Source organism: Pyxicephalus adspersus, chromosome 7 (assembly GCF_032062135.1).
Source record: "Pyxicephalus adspersus chromosome 7, UCB_Pads_2.0, whole genome shotgun sequence".
NCBI classification, from domain to species: domain Eukaryota; kingdom Metazoa; phylum Chordata; class Amphibia; order Anura; family Pyxicephalidae; genus Pyxicephalus; species Pyxicephalus adspersus.
Window position 1 is genome coordinate 15,353,154 of NC_092864.1, and position 21,558 is coordinate 15,374,711.

General features: G+C 42.1%; 1 protein-coding gene across 3 annotated transcripts in view; it reads right to left on the reverse strand.

The window, feature by feature from the left end:
- The window catches only part of RAB11FIP3 (RAB11 family interacting protein 3), a 68,385-nt gene extending 46,865 nt beyond the window's left edge, over positions 1-21,520 (reverse strand). For 2 of the 3 annotated variants that reach the window (XM_072417587.1, XM_072417586.1), the window contains exon 1: positions 2,150-4,402. In XM_072417587.1, coding sequence (XP_072273688.1) covers positions 2,150-4,402 — 2,253 coding nt within the window. Of the gene's footprint in view, positions 1-2,149; positions 4,403-19,072; positions 19,167-21,000 lie in introns of those variants that run through there. The other variant, XM_072417588.1, reaches the window with a different exon arrangement.
- Positions 21,521-21,558: the final 38 nt, after the last annotated feature.

The following is a 21,558-nucleotide window of genomic DNA, read 5'->3' on the forward strand; positions in this document are numbered from 1 at the left end:
CCCTACACCTGGTGAAAACACATCTTAAAGTGTACCTAAATTCAGAATTTTCACTTTACATAAAAGAGTAGACAACCCTTTTATGCAAGGTAAAAATTCTGTTTTTTGCAGCTCCCCCCCCCCCCCTTTAATTCTCGATCACCTAGGCTATCACCTTGGGCATGCGCAGAAGGAACCCTTTCGTCAAAAGGGGGAAAAAGGCGATCTCACACATGCGCAGTGACATTGGCAAGTTTTTTTCCCCAAACTAGGTCACCTGATTACATGCCTGTGGCACGTGACGTAGGAAGAAGAACCCGGAAGAAGAGGAGAAGATGGCGGCACCTGGCGTGAGCCGGTCCCAAGACGGATACCAGGACGACGCAGGACCAGATGGAAGAAACCTCCGGACGGATTGACTGGACTACGGGGATTGAAGGTGTGTATTTTTTCATTTGGTTTTAAACACTTTTGAGTTTACTTCTCTACTTTTCTCATTCTTTAAATATTAGAATTATACTTACCTTAACCCATCTTTCACATCAGGCAGATTTCTGAGGAACGTAAAGCATGCAGAATCTTGTGAGGTCATTGAACATTTTCTCACAAGATTTTGGTCACCACACATTCCACAAGAATCTTCCCCGAAGGTCGGTAGCATCATCCACACCTAGGCGCGGCAAGAAAAAAGTGTGAGAAAATGAGTGTGGACCTTCCAAAGAAAGCTCCACCTATAAAGGCTTTTGACTATGTGGTGCCAAATGTGCATGGCTACCAATACAAAGATCCTTCCCCAACCCAAATGTACAGCTATGAATCTGAATTGGCCTAGATGTCAAAAATCCAGAGCTTTAGCAAATCTCTCTGAAGTTCCGTATGCTATCTGAAATTATTTACATATTAATCTTCTGCTGAGAAAAGCTGCCCAGATTTATGCCATCGCAAACTAATTATTATTTGGAAAGCGTTGATAATGGATTACTGTGCTGGATAATGGCTAGTCAGCGGACTCGAGCCTGGAGGAGGAAGACGTACAGTGATAGCACCGGAATTACTCATAGAAGGGATAGCACATTATTTTATCAGACCCATAACATTTTTATCTACTGACAAATATGAATCCGGAGGTTTAAGGTAAATGGATCCCAGCAGCTGAACCTGCAATCCTCTTCCCTAAATTAAAAATTAACCATTGCACCAACACCTTTTTTTTTTTTTGCATGATTTATTCAGCAATTGTGTTTTCCTGCTCCTCTTATCTTCATGCACCTATACTGTTTAGCACAGACACATAATGAATCAATTACAAACAATGCACTTTTGTCTTGTCTGGTAATTAAAAGGAAACACATGGTCTTTTCAGACATGTCAAAGAGATAATCTTATCAAAGATTCATTTACAGAAAAACCAGTGTGTGTCAAAGCATTTATATTTAAGCTAATTTATAGTTCAGGGACTCTTCCAACATAGAAAAAGCCAGACAGATGACAATTTTACATAATTGTTTCAACAGGGGATCCTAAGTTTGCCTGGAGTCCCTTTGCAAGGATGCCCGTTCCACGGATTCCCAATGCTGAAAATCATACAAATATAGAAACACCAAAGAAAGTTCATTTCAAATAAACATAACAACAACATAAACAGTACACAGCAAAAATATTGTATAATAATATAACAGATAAAAGTGTAATACAGTTATGCTATAACTGGTACTCAAAAGCAACCTCATCCCTCCACTAAATGTCCTATAATCCCTGTGCAAGCACAAAAAATCCCAATTTATTCCTATGAATCACAAAGTAAAAAGCCTTTCCTTAGGAATAGAGATTTTTAGAGCTTGTACAGAAGAAATCCCCAACGTGGGAATCATTGCAGGGCAGGTTGTACAGCATGGATCAGGCAGGAGTTTAAAATGGGGGGGAGGGGTGGTCAGTTAATAGATAACACTAAAAATACAAGACCTGGAACCAGCATAATACCAAGTTAGAACTCCTAATCTAAAAACCTTGTTTAGGACGTTTTCTCAGAAACTACAGAATGTCAAGCCAAGCAACCAGCATTTTCTGAATGATCAGTAATAGCAGCCATTGTACATAATTCCTATAACCACAACCAAACATTTAGGAGATAAAAGAAGCCCTGATATTTAATGCAACCTTCTCAGCTTACCTGTTCAGCCCCGTAAACAGTAGCAAACTGCACAAAGTCCTCCATCTTCACAAAGCCATCCTTGTCTCTATCCAGTGCATTAAATACAGCTCGGAGACGGGCCAGCTCGTCCCCGACACAAGGAGAGTCGTTATCCAGAGCAAACCCCAAAAACGGGTCGCCCTCTCCAAAGGAGAAGGTAGCAGAGGCGGAATCCTGGTGGGAATCACATGGAAGCACCTGGGTATTTTCCAAAGGAGAGACTGTGCGAGAAAGTGCAACTTTTTCAATTTGTTCCACTGGACCACACGGCGTTGAAGTTAGATTCTCAAAATCCGTATCTAGTTTTGACTGGGTGGTATCATTGGGAACACTTTGCGCAATGGAGTCTGAAAGTCCAGCAGATATTTGACGGAGATCAGGTTGTTCTGATCTAAATAAAGCATGTTCGTTTACATTACAAGGAGGCACCTCCTCATCTTCAATAGGGTTGTCCATTTCAGGTTCAAATTTATCGGGTGGTAAGGCTTCCTCAGACTTGGAAAGCAATACATCCTGGTTGTTTTCAGGTAAATCATCCAACAAATCCAATGGCTCCTTTCCCAAAATCAATGGTAGCTGGAGAGTTTTGCCAAGTAACTCTGCTGTTGATCCCATTTCAATATCCACATGTGAACTGCTCTTAACACGGTGTAAAGGAGAATCTGACTGACCCGCAGGTGGTAAATGCTCATTACTACAACAAAGACTTTCCTGTGGAAGGGCTGATTGTGTTGTATAAACATGTGAATGTGTAGGCGTGGTTACATCACAATGACCAGGTACAGTAGCAGAGGTTACATCCCTAAAGGTTGGGTCAAATAGTAATTGGGGACAGGGGTTGGCAGCAGGACTAGTCGGGGAACATTGAGTTTCACATGAAACCAGTTTAGGTTCAAACAATAAGTCCAAGCAGTAGGAATCCGTCTGGTTAAGGCTGTGATCTGAAATCCCATTAAATGTTCGGTCATGTGCATTTAAACAAGCATGCTCATTAGATGCCGGAATGTTATCTGACTGGGGGTCATTTACAGGGGAGAATATTTCTTCTTTAATTATAGGTAGCTGATCAGTTGTAAACTCCTCCGTCTGGTGGAGTGATAAACTATCCAGGGCACAACATAACTCAATATTACTTTCTGGGGATATAGGGTCATTAGATTGTAACTGTGAGAAAACATCACAAAGGGATAACAAGTCATCAGAAAGGGTAAGTGGGTCTATTTCTGGGGATGCAATGGGAGATTTTGGTGGAGTATCTAAACAAAATAAAGAAAAACAGTCATCTATTTCATGAACCTGGCTGTCACCGTCATCTGGAGTTAGATTTAGGTAAATGTCAGAGTTGCCATCTAAAACAACTCCTGTGAATTCAGCATGGTGTAAATCTGAAGTCCAGTCCCATGGTATTTGGAATTCTTCAACAATGCTGTTTGAGAAACCAGTGTTGGCTGGGCTTATCTGAGAAAATTCTGAAGTGGACTCCAAAGTTGACTGATGAGCTGAATTAGGTTGGTCAACCTCACTGGCCAAGTCGGACTGTGGGAGCTGCTGGTCAGCACTGGATTCCAGAAAGGATTCAGACAAAGGCTGCTCAACTTTAGAAGATCTCAGGGACTGACACAACTGTACTTCATCCTTTTTTAGGGCAGGGTTGGGATCAGTAAAGGGTAACTGGTCCTCATTGGGAGGTACAGACATATGAGAAGGGAGCACGTGGTCACCATAGTTTTGTAAACACGAATCAACCAAGGACAACTCATCGCTAGTAGGGGTAGCAATGGATTCAGGCAGAAGTGTCTGGTTGGCATTACAAGCCAATAACTCGTCAAACAAGGACATTTCAGTGCCAGGGTCCCCAGGGTGCATATCTAAATGAAACGGGTCAAAGTCAGGCAGGTTCAAGTCTTTAAAGTTTGGGGCAAAGAGGCATTCTGGAAGATTCAGCAGGTCAAAATCATGAAAAGATTTAGGCTGTGGTATCTGGTGGTCTGTAGAAGATTCAATGAACTGGTCACCATCTCCTACCACCACAGAGTCAGATAAAGGCAAATGGCTCTGCAAACTGGAGTCAAACTTGGAGAAGTTGTCATGATCAAGATAGGACTCCAATAAAGGCAGGTGACCGGTATTGGCAACAGAAGAGTTACAAAGAGGAAATTTGTCAGCAGAAAAGGGTTCAGATGGAGAGAACTGGTCTGCATGGGAAGACAAGGGGGGATCAGGAGGAGGCATCTCATGGTAGTTGAGTGGCACAGATGATTCAGATAGAGAGACTTGGTTATTGTCCTCTAGTTCTAGAAAGTGTCAGCTATCCGAACCAAGGCAAGCTTCACTCAGTTCAGGTACATGATCATTGCTATAAGCCTTGGTGAAAGGTAAAGCATCATGAGACAAAAAAGATTCACCAAGATTGAAATCATCTGTGTCACAAACAGAATGAAAACCAGAAAGTAGGTGAATGTCAGGGGACTTGGGGAGATTTAACTGCAGCAGTTTTGTGTCATCTATAGAAAGTGGCAAGTGGGCAGGTTCACGGTCCCCGGGTAGAGCTAATAGAGATACTTGGTCAGTGTCATAGGCTAAAAATGTTTCACCTAGAGAGAAGAATTCAGCATCATCGCATGAGCTGGATTCAGAAATGGGCAATTGGTCACTAATATTGGTCGAGGGACTTTCAGAAGTATCCAAATGGTCAGAATGAGCGGCCTCAGAACCGGACGTTTCTTGGTCTGTAAGGTCAGAAAATAAAGACATTTGGTCAGTGGTAGAAGAGGTTTTAGAATGAGAAAACCCAGAGTCTGACTCTGAAAAAGAACAGGGTAAATGTTCATTCTCGTGAGCCAAAAAGGTTTCAGCGAGGGGCAACAGCTCATCGTCCGAATCCAGACATAAACCAGGCAAATGGTCAGTAACAGGGGGCAAGATGGACGCAGAACTGGGACATGCACCAGGTACAAAAGACAACTCAGATTTAGAAAGCTGGACACTGTCAACTTCCAAATTTGAGTTAGTCTGAAATAACATGTCACTGTCCAAGCAGGGTTCAGACAGAGAGCACTGGGCAGACTTTGGGATTAAAAGGCAATCTGATTGTGGTGACTGGTTGGGTTCAGATTGCGGGCAAAAATCAGTAAGAGGTGACTGGTCAACCTTCAGATTGAAAGCGGAGTGGACTAATTTAGGTTTTTGGTCTAAATAGGCATCAGGAACTTGGTCACATTGAGAATTCAGGCAGCATTCAGGAAGGTCAGGATTTTGACCCAAATTGGCCTCAGATTGTTCAGAAGCTGAACAGGGTTCCCCTACAGGTAATACCTCTAAAGCTATACTGGGTTCACTTTGGGATAAAAAGTAAATTTGGTCATCATCAGTGTTCAAAATGGGTTCAGACTGGGGTATTTGGTCAGGTTCAGAGTCCAATAAGGAATGAAATGTGGGTAAAGGAACAGGGTCAGGGTGTAAACAGTATTCTAACAGGCTGCTGTCAGCATCTGAACATTCAGTAGCCTGGGGGGACTTGTTGGTGTCTGGGTTCAAAATGCCATCAGACTTTGTTAACAGTTCAGACCCAGATGTCAAGTTGAATTTCAAATAGTTAAAGCTGTGGTTCATAAGTGTTTCGGCCTGGGCTAATTTGCAAGCGCCAGAGTGCAAATGAGATTCTATTTGGGGTATTTGGTCAGGGTCAGCAGTGAAAAAGGGTTCAGACATGGGTAAAAGGTCAGCGTCATGGTCCAAACTAGGTTCAGGACAGGAAACCTGGTTGGTATCAGGGTGTAAACAGGGTTCGGACGGGGGTAACAGGTCAGCGTCATGGTCCAAACAGGGTTCAGGACAGGAAACGTGGTTGGCATCAGGGTGTAAATAGTGTTCAGACATGGGTAAAAGGTCAGTGTCAGGGTCCAAACAGGGTTCAGAACAGGAAACCTGGTTGGTGTCAAGGTCCAAACAGGAAACCTGGTTGGCGTCAGGGTGTAAACAGGACTCGGATAAGGGTAAAAGGTTAGAATCATGGTCCAATAAGGGTTCAGGACAGGAAAACTGGTCGGTATCAGGGTGTAAACAGGGTGCAGACACGGGTAAAGGGTCAGCGTCAGGGTCCAAACAGGGTTCAGAACAGGAAACCTGGTTGGCGTCAAGGTCCAAACAGGAATCCTGGTTGGCGTCAGGGTGTAAACAGGACTCAGATAAGGGTAAAAGGTTAGAATCATGGTCCAATAAGGGTTCAAGACAGGAAAACTGGTTGGTATCAGGGTGTAAACGAGGTTCAGACACGGGTAAAGGGTCAGCGTCAGGGTCCAAACAGGTTTCAGGGCAGGAAATGTGGTTGGCGTCAGAGTGTAAACAGGGTTCAGACATGAGTAAAAGGTCAGTGTTAGGGTTCAAACAAGGTTCAGGACAGGAAACCCAGTCAGTGTCAGGGTGTAAACAGGGTTCAGCATGGGACAATTCTTCCAAATTCAAACAGGAATCAGACTGGGGCAACTGGTCCACATTAAACTGTAAACAGGATTCAGATTGGGGTAAATAGTCATTAAAGTTGGCTAAGTCCAATTCAGCTTCTGTCAACTCACTGCCAGCATTCAAACCAGCTTCAGCCTCGGGCAACTCACTGACATCAGGAACCGCAAAGCTCTCTGCTTCAGGTAGGTCGCCAATGCCTGGGTCCAGGCAAGTATCAGATTCAGGTAGCTCACTGGCACCGAAGTCCAAGCAAGCTTCTGCCTCAGGCAAGTCGCCTTCAGGATTCAAAAAGTTTTCAGCCTCGGCCAAATCATTAATGTCGGAAAGGGCACACGAGTCTGCTTCAGGTAATTCAGCCATACTGAGGTTCAAACAGGTCTCGGCCTCAGGCAACTCATCAACATCAGAATCCAAACAGCATTCAGACTGGCAAAACGGGTTAGGGTGCCAATGGGACTGGGACAAAGAGTCAGTGCCAATGTTCAAATAGGAATGAGGCAAACGGACCAGGTCAGGCTCAGGACAGGATTCAGAGTGCGGCAACGGTGCAGCACCAAAATCAAACTGGGAGCTAGACTGGGTCAACGCCCCAAAGTCCAAACTGGATTCAGACTCTGGCAATTCTACAACTGCTGAATCCACGATGGAAACCAACTGGGGCAAATAGTCTGTGCAAGGACCTACGGGGGCTTCGGGCAATAAGGAATGGTCATCTATATGAGGTAGACATGATTCAGCTGGGGGACATTGGTCAGTCTCAGGTGTTAAATAATCAAAGAAAAGGGGATTACAGTCATTTTCTTGATGCGTTTTGGAAGTAAACAGCAGCGTCTCATCTACAGCTAACATACTGTTGCTAGGCACGGGCATCTGGCTAGAATTTGGGGCACAATGGGGCAACGGGTCAGTTTCAGGGGGTAAAGCGGGCTCAGGGACAAGCAGCTGGTGGAGGTCACTGGATGGGAAATCTTTGTGGGAGGAAATAACATTCTGATCATGTACGGGCACCTGACTGGCATCCGCATCACATACTAGAGGACAAACGGGCAACGGGTCAATTTCAGGAGGCAAATTAGGATCAGGAAGAAGCAGCTGGTGGATATCTAAAAGGTCATCTGATGGGCAACCTTCCTTGGGGGAATGGGAAAAAACATTCTGATCAGGTACGGGCACCTGGCTGGCATCTGCGGCACATAACGGAGGACAAAGGGGCAACGGGTCAGTATCAGGTGGTAAAGTGGGCTCGGGGACATCTAAGAGGTCATCAGATGGGTGATCATTTTGAAAAAAATGGGATGAGGAAATAACATTCTGCTCAGGTACTGGCATCTGGCCGGCATCCGGGGCACATAAGGGCGACAGGTCAGTTTCAGGTTGCTAGGTGGCATCTAAGGGGTCATGGGATGGGCGATCTTCCTGGGGGGAACGGATCGGGGATATTCCATTCTCATCAGGTACCTGGCTCGGGGAATGGGCAGATTTGGGGGGCGACTCCAATGTACAATAGGATGAAAGAGTCTCAGAGGAGTTCAGGGATAAATCCAAAGCAGAGCGGGTAACGGGGGTATCCTCCTCTCCGAGCTGGCCGTGCCCATCCACCACCCCCAGGGGCTGTAACGAGGGCTCATCACACAGGCAAAACAGCGGCCCACCGTGCCCGTGGGGTGTTTGTGGCCTGCTGGGTTCCTTCTCCTCTGTCCCCATAAGGAAATAGCCCCCCACTTCCTGCGAAGCGATCAGGGCTCTCTGCCCCCCTATGGGCTCCGCGTCCAGCCTGCCCCAGGCAGTGAAATGAGGGTCCCCATCCATCCTCATGGGTCTGGCTGGCTCTCCGGGGTCTGTGTATGGAGCCTCTGACTATTCTCTCATCCTCTGCTCCCCACCATCAGACATCCTTGCAATACAAAAATAATGCCAAAATAACCCCCTCCCCCTCCTGTAGGGGTGTCAGTGGCCCTCACCTGCCCCCTCCGTCCTGGGGGGCTTCATCCTCTGACAGGCTGCTCAATGAAAGGTGCAGAGCCCGGGGACCGATCCGGAGGACGATGGGGAGCAGCTCCGGTGTGTGTGGGGGAGGCGGCGGTCACAGCGATGCCGGATGGGCCCCGGGAAGCGATGTGAGGGAGAGCGGAGAATGATAACCGGGAATACGGGCACCGTCCATCCGAGAGACCGCAGGATACTGACCGAGAGAGAGGAGGGGGCTGGGAGAAAGGGGCGGAGCCAGGGAGGGGAGAGGGCTGAGGAGAGGGGGCGGAGCTATGTGTGAAGGATGTGCGGGCTGAGATCATCCAAGTAATATATGTAGTATATATTGTATATATACCAGATACAACCAGGAAGGAGCCGGACTGTCTTATAAAATACATCATTAAAGTAACGTGAAATAATGCAAGATGACAGCCAAGAGGGGGGCACTTTGCAAAGACAGCGATAGGGATTATGAAGAAGGCAGGGAAAGCCTAGACCCAATCACTGGAGCAGAACAAAGACCCGGTTACATGCTCTGTACCCCTCTTTGTTTTTAGGATTTGCCTGCATCTGACTAGCTGACAATATAGATTCAGGTTGTATAAGAAGCACCGGGGCTGTTCTATCATATGGGGACGGTTTTAGACAAAATCAGAGCCCCAAACACAGCGTTCCAGACTGACAACATGCAACTTTTTGTAGTGCACTGGTATGGCCAATCAGAGAAGTTCTTCTCACTTTTATCCCTTAGGCGTAAAGTGTGGGAACAAAGATTGGTTGGGTTTCATCTGGTAAAAATGTTATGTCTTTCACTCTCTGCACTGAAAAAAGAAAACCGCAAATGTGAGGTCTGACCTGGCCGGTTTTTACATACATGACCCAGATCCTGCCCGTAACTTGCTCTGGGTGTTCACCACAAGTGAAAGTATCAGAAGATGTAAACACTTTGCAATCCCTGTGATTAAATGCACAATACAATACATACAATTGTTCTGCATGGGTTCTTAGGAAGGATTTACATTCACTTTACATTCTAATTCTTTCATATTTGCCTGTTGTCCACCCTCAGTACAGTTCTTTTTGGGACAACATAGCTTGTTGGTTATAACTAAAAGGATCCATGGATGATCTCCAAGTAGGCAATGAAACCCAATATAATTTATTACATACTTATGATTGGACATATTACTTTATTAAAAGGAAACTTGGGGCACAGGAATGATAGGTCCATGTGACTAAGAGCTTGTGGACACCTGACTATTACACCTGTGATATAGTCTCGGATGTGTTTCCAAAAAAGGCTGATGTTAATCCAACTGCATTCAGAACATTATAGACAATTGTGCAGTTCCAACTGGTTTGGTGAAGGACAATTTCTGTTGTTTCAGCACAACTGAGCCCATGTGTACAAAGCCAAATCCATTAAGACATGGTTTGATGAGTTTGCTTTGGACCCAGAGTGTCCTCCACAAAGCCCCAATCTCAATCCTACTGAGCACATTTGTGTTAAATGTGAGCAAGGTATTCCCACCCAGCATTACCTGATATCACAGATGTTCTTTTGGCTGAATGGACCATATAGACAGTCTCCAAAGGAGGGTCAACTCTGTACTAATACCCTTGGTTTTGGAATGAGATATCCAACATACAAATCTGGATGTGGTGGTCAAGGTGTCCACAGACCTATGATAATATACTGTATCAGCCAAACTGCACCTTAACTAGTGTTCCTATTAATAATATTATTATTAATTATAAACAGGATTTATATAGCGCCATCATATTACGTAGCGCTGTACATTAAATAGGGGTTGCAAATGACACACAGATACAGAGAGTGACACAGGAGGAAGAGAGGTCCCTGCCCCGAAGAGCTTACAATCTTGATCTTTCTAACATGGGGGAACCCTTGAAAGTTATTTCAAGGGTTCCCCCATGTTAGAAAGGTCTTCAGGGAATTCCGGCTATGATTACTATACCTGTAGCACACATTATCTTAGAGTGGTGGTCAGTTGGAAGAATTCCCTTTACATTCCTGACCAGTTGGAAGGCGGCCATTATTACAAATAGTCAAAAAGATAATTGGTATGTATTAAACTGACCTGACAGTCACAAACTATTCATTGCTCAAGGAACGCCTAGCAATCTCTCGAGGAACTCTGGTTGAGAAACCTCAATCTAAACAGTAGTAGAGTTTACATAAGGATTCATCTGTTTGCTGATAGCAAGGGTAAAGCTGTTTTTTTGCTCTGCATGGGCAAACCACAGGTTCATTGTAATCTCATACACCTCACTTAAGCTACATACACACGTGCAATTATAGTCGTTGGAAAGGATCTTTCACGATCCTTTCCAACAACTAAGGACTGCACAATGCATGAACAAGTGCTGTACATACAACAACGTTCTGCTCTATGCAGAGGGGAGAACAACGGAGCGGCACCCTGCTGTGCGCTCCCCCCCTTGCCTTGCATTAGGATCGTTCGTCGTCCATCGTCTATGGATCCACCAGCACAGTGGTTCCGACGGTAGGCGACTGTACACTCGCCAGATTCGGTGAGAACCCATCATTATCCTTATTATGTAAGCTGTACTACATAAAATAACAACCAATCAAGTCTTAGTATTATTTTCCTAATCAGCAATAAAAAAATGGAATCTGGAATATACCTAGCTGCTGTGTGAATCACACTTGCCCATGCATACTCTGGATGCCCAGAATTATTTGATCCTGTGTCCACAAACATTGAAATCAGTTGAAGATATGGCCAGCGCATGCAGGTAGGACCTGCCGTGTGTTTGGGAAAAAATAACACCTGCTGATAAGGGAGAAGCAGCTGTATGTACAGCGTGAGATTCCATTACGTCATTCCTCCAGAGAATTTCTCTACAAATACAGGCTGTTAAAATACCTGAACTGCTGGATGAGAGCCTACCCAACTCAGGCCTGTGCTAATGTGAAAGCTGTGCCTGCTCTGATCATCAACTAATGTATATTGCATAGACATCTCTGCACTGGATTCAACAATAAACTAATGCCAGGAATAGAACTGCATAGTCACAGCCACAATGGATTCAATAATGCACTGGTACCAGGAATAGCATTGTAGAGGTTCCCCTGCACTGGATACTTTAATGCACCAATGCCAGAACAAAAATTGGCATATGTATAAGGATTTTTTAATGCACATGCCAGGATCAGAACTGCTTAGGCATCCCTGAACTGGGATCTATAATGAACAAGTGCCAGGAATAGAACTGAATAAACATCCATTAATTGGATTCTAGTATGCACCAGTGCCATAAATAGATAGGCTTCCCTGAATTGTTTTCCATAATGCACTAGTGAATTGGTATAGGCAAATCTGCACTGCATTCTGTAATGAATTAGTGCCAGAGATAGTTTGCATAGGCATCACTGCACTTAATTCCAAAATGCACCAGGAACATGAACAATTCTGTGTACATAGAATTGTAAAGGCATCTCTCCACTAGATAATGCATTACTGCCAGGAACAGAACTGAATAGGCACTCTTCATGGCATTCTATAATGCACCAATGCCAGGAATCCATACTTGAATAAATATGCACTAGTGCTAGGAAAAGATTGCATAGACATTTCTATACTGGATTCTAGAATGTGTTAGCACCAGATTTATATTGCATAATCATACAGTATGTACAGTGTATTCTTTAATGCATTAGTGCCAAGAACAGAATAGCAAAGACATCCCTGCATTGGATTCTATAATGCAGTAATGCAAGAAATAGACAGTAACATATCTCTATATTTGCACAGTGATGTCATTCTTATAAAATACAGATGACACCCAGTTCTACCTAATAACTCATTATGAGCTAACAATTAGTTTTGGTTGTCTTTTTTGTAGATGTCAGGGAGTCTCTACCATATTTCATGTCTGCTCCATTGGGATATTAATAATACCTTCTCCATATCTTACCAGCTCACTACCCCTTCCAGACCTTTTAGTAGCTGGTTTAGCCTTGTACTGCCCAAATATGCCTATAGGCTCCATACAATCAGGTTAGTAATCAACGACCTGAAGTTTGTCAAAGGTTATTCAAATAAGAAAGATAAATGGGTACAATGCATGTCCACCAAATACCACCCCAACACCCCTCCACCGCTTCCATTTCCAGAATTCAACGCTTATACTTCAAAAGCCCCAATTCACAAAGCTAAAAAATACGAATATGTTTTTCAAAAAGTTGTCTACCACTGGTGGACATAGCCAACAGTGCTCCCTTGTGCAAAACTGTCTTGGGGCTCCTGTGGGGCCAGTGCCGTCATGCTGTGTTGCCTATATTGTGTATTGTTGGAAATGTATCTCTAGTATCTCTGCATACTTGTAAAGTTACACTGAGGTCCATTTTAAAAAATCAGCACTAACTTACCTGCTGTTTGAGAATTGTGCTTTGGAGCCACTGAGTTCTCAGATATTACAAGTGTGCATCAACAGCATCCCAAGTGAACCATTTCTCCAGCTAAATAAAGATCTTATCCAGGCTTTTACAGTTTTACACTCCTGCAGCAACCTAAGCTGAATTAATCGATTTAAACATGTAACATCAATTATTCAAGACCTGGGAATCTGGACAAATAACTTCTGTAGGAAAGTGGTTTGGTGCCAGCCATATTCACCCATTTATGGGAGTATAAACACAGTGAATTAGTAGTTTGCAAAGCTGCCTAAAGAAAACCTGTCATTAGAGATATACTGATATACTGTATATGTAAATGCTATTTGCTGGCCTTTAGGGTGACCCACCATGTTAGTGCCCAAAGATTTGGAAAAAATATGACAATCAGAAACATCAAAGCACATTTAAAGAGATTCATCTACACACCTTCTATGGATCAGTAGCTAATAATAGGGATATATAGGGATTCAATATTCAGCAACCCCAATGTATTAGAAGGTAAACTATCATGGGAGAACTTTTGTAATCCAGTAAATCTGAAATTAATATGCTCCAGGATGAAAATCATTGGCCAAATAAAAAGTTTTCCCATAATAGTTTATCTTCTCCAGTCTTGAAGAGCTTTAAAAAACAAGCCAAATAAATGGAAATAAAAAGTATTTTATCTATATCCATGCAAATCTAGAAAATGTCATTGTGGGAATGACCACTATCTGTTTACCTATTTGAAACACATTACCTGTAAATTCTTTTGGTCCATAGTGGTACGGGAAGGCAGTCCATGCATTATAAGCGTGCTGCCAACCCCTCGTATTAAAACAAAAATTGCAGAATATACAATACATTATGTGCAATGTGGTGGAGTTGGTGCAGACATGCATTGCCAGTACAATAATTGTGCATTGGGATGTTATTTAAGATGCGGGGTGCAACAATGTACTACTCTGCAAAGGGGACCATGCATGTAAAATTAAGAGATGAGTATTTGCACACTTTTATTTCACTGCAATGCTCAACACACTGAGCACGCACACAGCTCAACAGTTCACGTCCAGTAAATGAACACAGGTTATTAAAATGAATGCCAATTATAATGTCATGTACTTTCCATTCTTCCTTATTGTTAGGAGTTTATGCAAAGTAAGAAAGGGAAATACTGGATAATGAATTGCCTCATTTGTCAAAGTGTCAGAAGGCCGGACAAAGTTTCCTCATTTAAATCTCAAATGGGTAATGACATTTGGAGCATAAAAATAAGAATATTCCTGTTATGGGAGCCATAGACAGTTCTTATTGATAAATGTAAAAATGGAAGTGGAAAGGGATGGCCATTACAGAACTAGAAGACTAGTCGTTGTTTGAGGTCAGTTTGGTGGGAATTCAGCTGATTTGTGCAGAAAGGGAAAGAACCCACCCACAGGTTGGCATGGAGGTTAGACATTTCCTTTTTCTAATAGTATAATAAACACAATGTATGGCCTGCCAGACCTAAAAAAATAAACAGACCAGTTTATCTTCAAGCATGGACATCTTGTACACTATAACTGGCTGGGTATGTCCTCTTAAGACAAAAGGTATTTCTAGCATTTCCAGTAATACCTGGGGGTTGAATGAGGCTAGCTACCCCTCTAATTGTGGATTATGACTGGTAGTTGAGTAGGTAAAGAAGAGCTCCAGGCAAAAAAATACAAAATCATTAAAAAATAGAATAACATCCAGTTTTGCAGCAACCTAACATGCAGATATCTTTCCCACAGTACCATTTTCTGCCACTAGATGTCCTCAGTCTTAGAGCCAGCCTATTTAAACCTATTTCCTAAAATTTCCTATGAGCCCTAGTATGTAAATGAAGGAGAAGCAACATCTCTGTCACTAGTTTGCTTCTTCCTTCTTTGCTTTTTCCTTTCACACTCCATATCTGCTATATAGAAAAAATACCAGGTCAGTACTGTTTCTTAAACTGCTTGCATTTATTAAAAAAAAACATTTAATCACGTAATAAAGATTACACCAGCTCCTAGCAGGATTCCAGTTGCATGCCATACTTGCCCATTATATCCATTGCAGCAGGAAAACTTTACTTTCTCTTTTATCAGAATACAAATTTGTATTCAATAATGCCGGTTGCAACCAATCAGATTCCATCTACTATTTTCTAAATTGCGTTGCATGGTAGGCAGCTGGATTTTTTGTTTGGAGCGGCACACATACATTTGTATCCTGAATTTTGGAAAAGCCACTCCATTGTTTAATGAGAGGGTCCTTTGTGTCCCTGGAGTGGAGCCTCTGTCTGCTGAAGCAGGCATGAAAAGCTGTCAGTCCCAGATGCACCAGTACCAGGCTTCTATTCACTAAGGGAAGACTAGAACATAATGGAAACAGTGAGACGTTCATTCTTTCCCCCTAAGAGCTCAGGCACATGGGGTTTGTGGTCTCATCGCTTGCCAAAAATGTAGCTGACACATATAGAAAGGAAGAAGTGTTCAGACAATACATGACATAAACATATGGTCTGTATAATGATATAGGAGAGGGGAATAAAGCATTATATGCAGCTTTTGTATCTGTATAAAGGATTCCATTCCGGCACTGTACCAGAAAACTAAATATTGGGAAAAGTGGACTTTTATGGCCATTATTTTAGGTAAAATACTGTAGACTGCTACTCCTGACCCATTCTCTTGAAAATTCCAATTCCCTGGCTTTGATGAAGATAAGATAGCCTTGCACAAGAGTAAGTCTGCATATAATTTGTTCTGAGCTTTCCTTCATTTTCCTGATCTGCATACTTGTTCCTGGTCAGTGTCTATTAAAGAATCGGCACACAGGTGCCTATACTGTACTCCTGACAGATTTTTGTGTTTCATGACATACTCTAAATGGGGGGTGTCAAACTCTTGCCCGTGGGCCAGATCTGGCCCTCAAGGTCCTTTTTTTTGGCCCCCCAAAGAATTCCAAAAATGAACTACATCTGGCCCGCCTGACCGCGTTACCACCTCACATCATAATTTTCAATTCATGCAATACATAGATATTGTTCCTGTACACCCATCATGTGACACAAAGCCTAGGCAATGATCACATGGTGCCTGCCTACCAGGGGCATTGTGTTTGTTTCAATCCATCAGAGACTGCATAGTGTAATATTTAGTGTCAGACAAACTTGTGATGTGAGAGGATGAACAACACACAGCCTGCATAGATAGATAAAAATTAGTATTTTCAACCCTAAAGGGTTCGTAGAGGGGTTTGTTTTGTTAGTTATGGATGAAATAGTAAACTTCCTCAATTTTTTCAATAAATGTCAAGTTTGGCCCCCGACTTGGACCAGTTTTTATTTTTGGCCCTCTGTGTATTTGAGTTTGACACCCTTGCTCTAAAGCAATGTTTCTATACAAGGGTTCCTCCAGAGGCCGCCAGGGGTTCCTTTAGCTATGAGCAATTTATACGGCTCAGGTAAGTTACAACTGATAACAATGATCTTTTGGCTATGTGTAAAGCTGCGTACACACTTGCAATTTTTGTCACTGGAAAGGATCTTTCACAATCCTTTCCAACGACAAGGGACTGCAGGATGCATGAACGTACACCATGTGTACGTAGCTTTAGGGTGACATTCTTCCCACTGACCAGCAATATAGGAGGAATTCTTCCAAATGATCACCATTATATTACACTGAGCTGTGGATATAGTAATTATAGAAGGGGTTCCATGAAGACCTGAAAAATATTTCAAGGGTCCCCCCAAGTTAAAAAGTTTGAGAAAAACTGCTCTAAAGTATATGTAAACCCAATTGCTAAAATTTTATGTAAACTTTGCAAAATTAAAATACTTTAAAAAGAATTTCAGTATTTTTAAAGTTGCAGTGGGAAAAGTTTTTAAGGTCCTGTTCTTTTCAGGCACTTTCTGTTATCCAGTCCTGTTTCCCTATTGTTTTCCTGTATCACTTGTTGTATAGACTTTTAATTGAAACAAACATAAGTTATACAGACATGGCCAAATATTATCATCATTAGGTGACCCATGAGGAATGGCATGCAGAGATTGCTGGAATGGACATGGAAAATAATTGGCTGAAGGAGATCGACAACACCCAAATGCAACCTTAGCCTAGGTTGTATGATGATCAAGCATGGTCGGTTACCAAATGGATGTTGAGAACCCAGTTATTGCCCATGACCATCATGAGCGTTAAATTCAGGTAATGAAAATCTTATGTCAATACATAGCTTATGCGTTATAATGACTGTCAGCGTTTTGTTTAGTGATGACACACCCAGAAATAATTAAAGCTTAACCAGCAATACGTTTTCACCGCTGGCAGGGAAAGCTTTTATTGCCACTCCCAAGTTTCCACATAATATTATCTTTCCATAACGAAGCACAAGAAGCAGGCACCATGTAATCTCAAAACCAGTTAAGGTGAAGCAATCCACTTAATTAAGGATATACAAGTCAAGTGAAAGCATTGTGCACAGAACATTAACTTATCATTGCAAAACTAGAAATTATAAAGGAACATATAGTTTCCGAAGGTTTTAAAGCAGATGGTAACATTGTTAGTTAAGACAACTTCCCCTCTATTTTTATATGCAAATAAGGACTTTTTGAAAGTCAGAGCAGAGTTCTCCCCATGTGACAATGTTCTAGGTTACTCAGGCACTGGAAATGCATTGTAAGAGCTTGGTGGGGTCATGTCTATGCTCTGACTTTAATGAAATCATGAAGTCTGAGATCCACCAAGATTACAGATATTTATCAGCTAGTGCTTGCTTGTTGTGTGGCTCCTAAAGAAAATCTACAGCCTTCAACTCGATTCCCCTAAAGCTGCGTACACACTTCCAATTTTTGTTGTTGGAAAGGATCTTTCACGATCCTTTCCAACGACAAGGGAGTGCACGATGCATGAACGGTGCTGTACATACAGCACCGTTCATGCTCTATGGAGAGGGGAGGGGGAAAGCGACGGAGCGGCACCCTGCTGCGCGCTCTCCCCTTCCCTTTCATTAGGATCGGCTGTCGTCCATCGTCCGTGGATCCGGCAGGTCGGTCATCCGGACGATGGACGACACCGACTGTAAACACGCCAGATTTTCGCCCGATAATTGGCCGATGCCGATTATCGGGCGATAAAAATCTGACGTGTGTACGTAGCTTTAGTCCTCCCACACATCTACCTATCTCAGCACAGGATTTTTTGTAAAATATAGTTTTATTCATTTTAAGAAAATAAAATAACATACAAAAGTCAAAATACAAAAAACACACCAACACAATGGAACCAAACAAAGGTACATGAACTGTTCTTATAGTCATAGCATACAGAAACATGAACCATAAAAGAATAATTATAACGGGCAGGGGGCCCTTATTGTGCCCCTAACTCCTACTCGTGCACGGGCAGTGAGCCACCACTGCTCATGTGCCAAAAATATAGGAAATATAATATGAAAATGCCCATATGAAAATACAATTGGTACCCATATACAAATCATCACAACACAAACCAACAAGCCCAGGTAATAGGAGCAGGGGAAGGGAAGGCGGGGGGAGATAAATTAACGGACAAGACAAATTCATATCTCTAGGTACAATGCACATGTTACCAGTAATCCCTAAAACAAATAAATCACTAATTACATGAGGTAAGTACGAAACTGGGGAAATTTTTTTAAGTTTACTGTACACAACAGTAACATTGTGGGTCCTTCCTCCTCTTATCTGGCATTGGGAGTCCTTACTGCAACCACATAATGAAGAGCAATTCAAAGATACACTAATGTGATCCCTGGGCACTCAGGAAGGTGCTGAATGATGACTGGAAGGCTGGAAGTACATGGTGACAAATGTTAGAGAAGGATGTGGCAGCATTGGATGTGGCGTTATTGGTTGAGTACTGCCAAAAAGACAAAGGTGGAGAGTAGGGTTAAACAAATATTGGGTGTTCTTCTTTAATATAAAACTGTATTTCACATAAAAGCCACCCTCACCAACTAAATATAATGGTTGTGCTGCTCCATACCTGAGTACTTCTTGGTGTGCACGTGACTCCAACAATGCACAATTGATGCATAATGACACTCATGCAGCCAGCACTGTTACATATAGGAGCCTTTCTGTGTAGAAATGAAAGTACCAAATTATTTGGATGAACATGACATACAGGCAACTAACATTTTCACACAAAGCTCATCAACAGCAGCCTATGGATTCTCTCCTATAAACACTTTGACAATATTCCCAGGTGAAAGTGATGCATTGCACGCCTTTTCTGCCTTCTATTCCAACATCTGCCGAGGATATATATTAGATCACAGTGTGCACATCTATCTGTTACTACTCTGTCCCCTTGTCCTAGCCATTATGTAGCTCAGGAAATAAGATATTTGTTTAGTTTGATAAATATTAGCTGCTCTTATCTCTTCTTTCTCTACTTGCCATTGTTGATCATCTGTGCTATCTTATGACTTCATTTGTATATTTTATGTGTATATATACACAAGCTGTAAAGAAAGAGTTCATTTTGAGTTTGAACTTTTAAAAGAAGATATATGGATGTTAATAGGATTAGTTTATTATAAATAATCTTATCAGTGGACAGTAATGTTTGAAGTCTTGTTTCCCTGTGTATCTACACAGGGCGGCTGTTCTTAGTAATTACAGCTGGAGTTTGCTCTTTCTACCTATGGACTTAATTAACTATTAGGTGGGAAGATTAGTGCAGAGAGCGGATAGTGTGCTGGAGGGACATTGCAGTGTTTGCTCCTAGACTTTTATAAAATGTTGACATTTCACACTCCATGGATCATTCATAAAATACAACTTTTGTCACCAAAAGTTCAGAGGCATCTTATATAGTCCCCATCTACTTGCTAGATTGGGATACCAGCTTGGAGATGTAAATACTGGTGTGTTCCCAGCTTAGGGCTGTGTTCATAAATAATCCTATTTAATGTACAGCGCTGTGTAATATGTTGGCGCCATATAAATCCTGTTTATTATTATTATTATTAAAATTAATAAATAATCTAGCACAGGTAAGCTCCTGCTGCATCTTCTTACTTTGCTTCAGAATGCTGCAGGTGAATAATGGAACATCTGAAGGCAACATCGTCTTAGTCTAGGAAGTAGCTGATTTCCAAAACTTTAAGTAAATACCTGAATACTTTACATCTTAGATATCCAGGGGGTGTTCATTACCAAACATACACAACTGATTTTCCTGATTTATTAAAGCTCTCCAAGACTGGAGAGGATACACTTTCATCAGTGAAGCTGGGTGATCCAGCAAACCTTCAAAGTAATTTGCTAGCAAATGTTTTGAATGCTGGACTAGATCCATCCCAGGTTTTCTGAATTATCCAGCTTCACTGATGAAAGTGTATTCTCTCCAGACTTAGAGAGCTTTAATAAATCAAGCCCATTGAGACTTGCCCCCTCAGCTTTCTAAACTATTCTTGTACTAGAGTAATATCTGCATGCTGTTAGGACACCATGCTGGGAAGGAAAAGGATCCATAGCCATCATGAAGCAGCGATTGCTATGGGATTCCTAACCAACCTGTCCTCTATTGGGCATGCATTAAAAGATCCCTTATACAATGAGAGCTTGGATATCCTGTGCAGCAAAGACAACCCACAGCCGGGGTGTTTTGAAAATGGAGACTCTTTTATGATTAACACTTTGCTTGATCAGATCAGAAGTATTTTATGCTACCCATTTGGTTTACCAAGTGGTATTTGTTGGAAAAATGTGGTAATGCTTTGGGTTCCTTGAGGGTGCACCTGGCTTCCCTGTGATAATGAGGTAAGGGAAACCCAGAATTATTATTATTAATATGAAACAGGATTTATATAGCGCCAACATATTATGGAGTGCTGTACATTAAATAGGGATTGCAAATGACAGACTAATACAGACAGTGATACAGGAGGAGAAGAATCTATTTACCGTTTGATCTAGTTAACACATTTGTGCTTCCTGCCCAAAGTGTTGTATTTTTCATGTGTCAGTATTTGATACTTCTTTATACCACATCATTTTTTTTCTTGTTGTGCAGCAGACGTCCTTGTTTGACTTGCTTTTTGAAAACAAAATCAATAAATCATTTTGGTAAATAAAATGATACTGTTGCTGTACCTAGTGATTCAAGAATGATTTCATGCTGACTTGCAAAGTTACTGAAAGATCTACGTTATATACTTTTTGGTTTAGGCTGGTAATTATAGAGGCGTCAACTGAGGTTGTTACTGATGTCTATATTAATGACTCCTTAACAATGTATGGAAAATAGTCATATGATATTTGTTTTTGCAATTTTTTGGATAAAATAGTGGAGGTTAATAAAATAAATAATAAATAATAGGGGTGTGAAAAGTACCTACTGTGACTGTGAGACTGTGCAAGCGTCAGAACGCCTAACCTTGTCTGGAGTATATTCAGAAGCTTCAGAACTGTCTCTGGGTCACTGATGCTACCAGAAAGTAGCAAAGATCTGACAACCAAAAT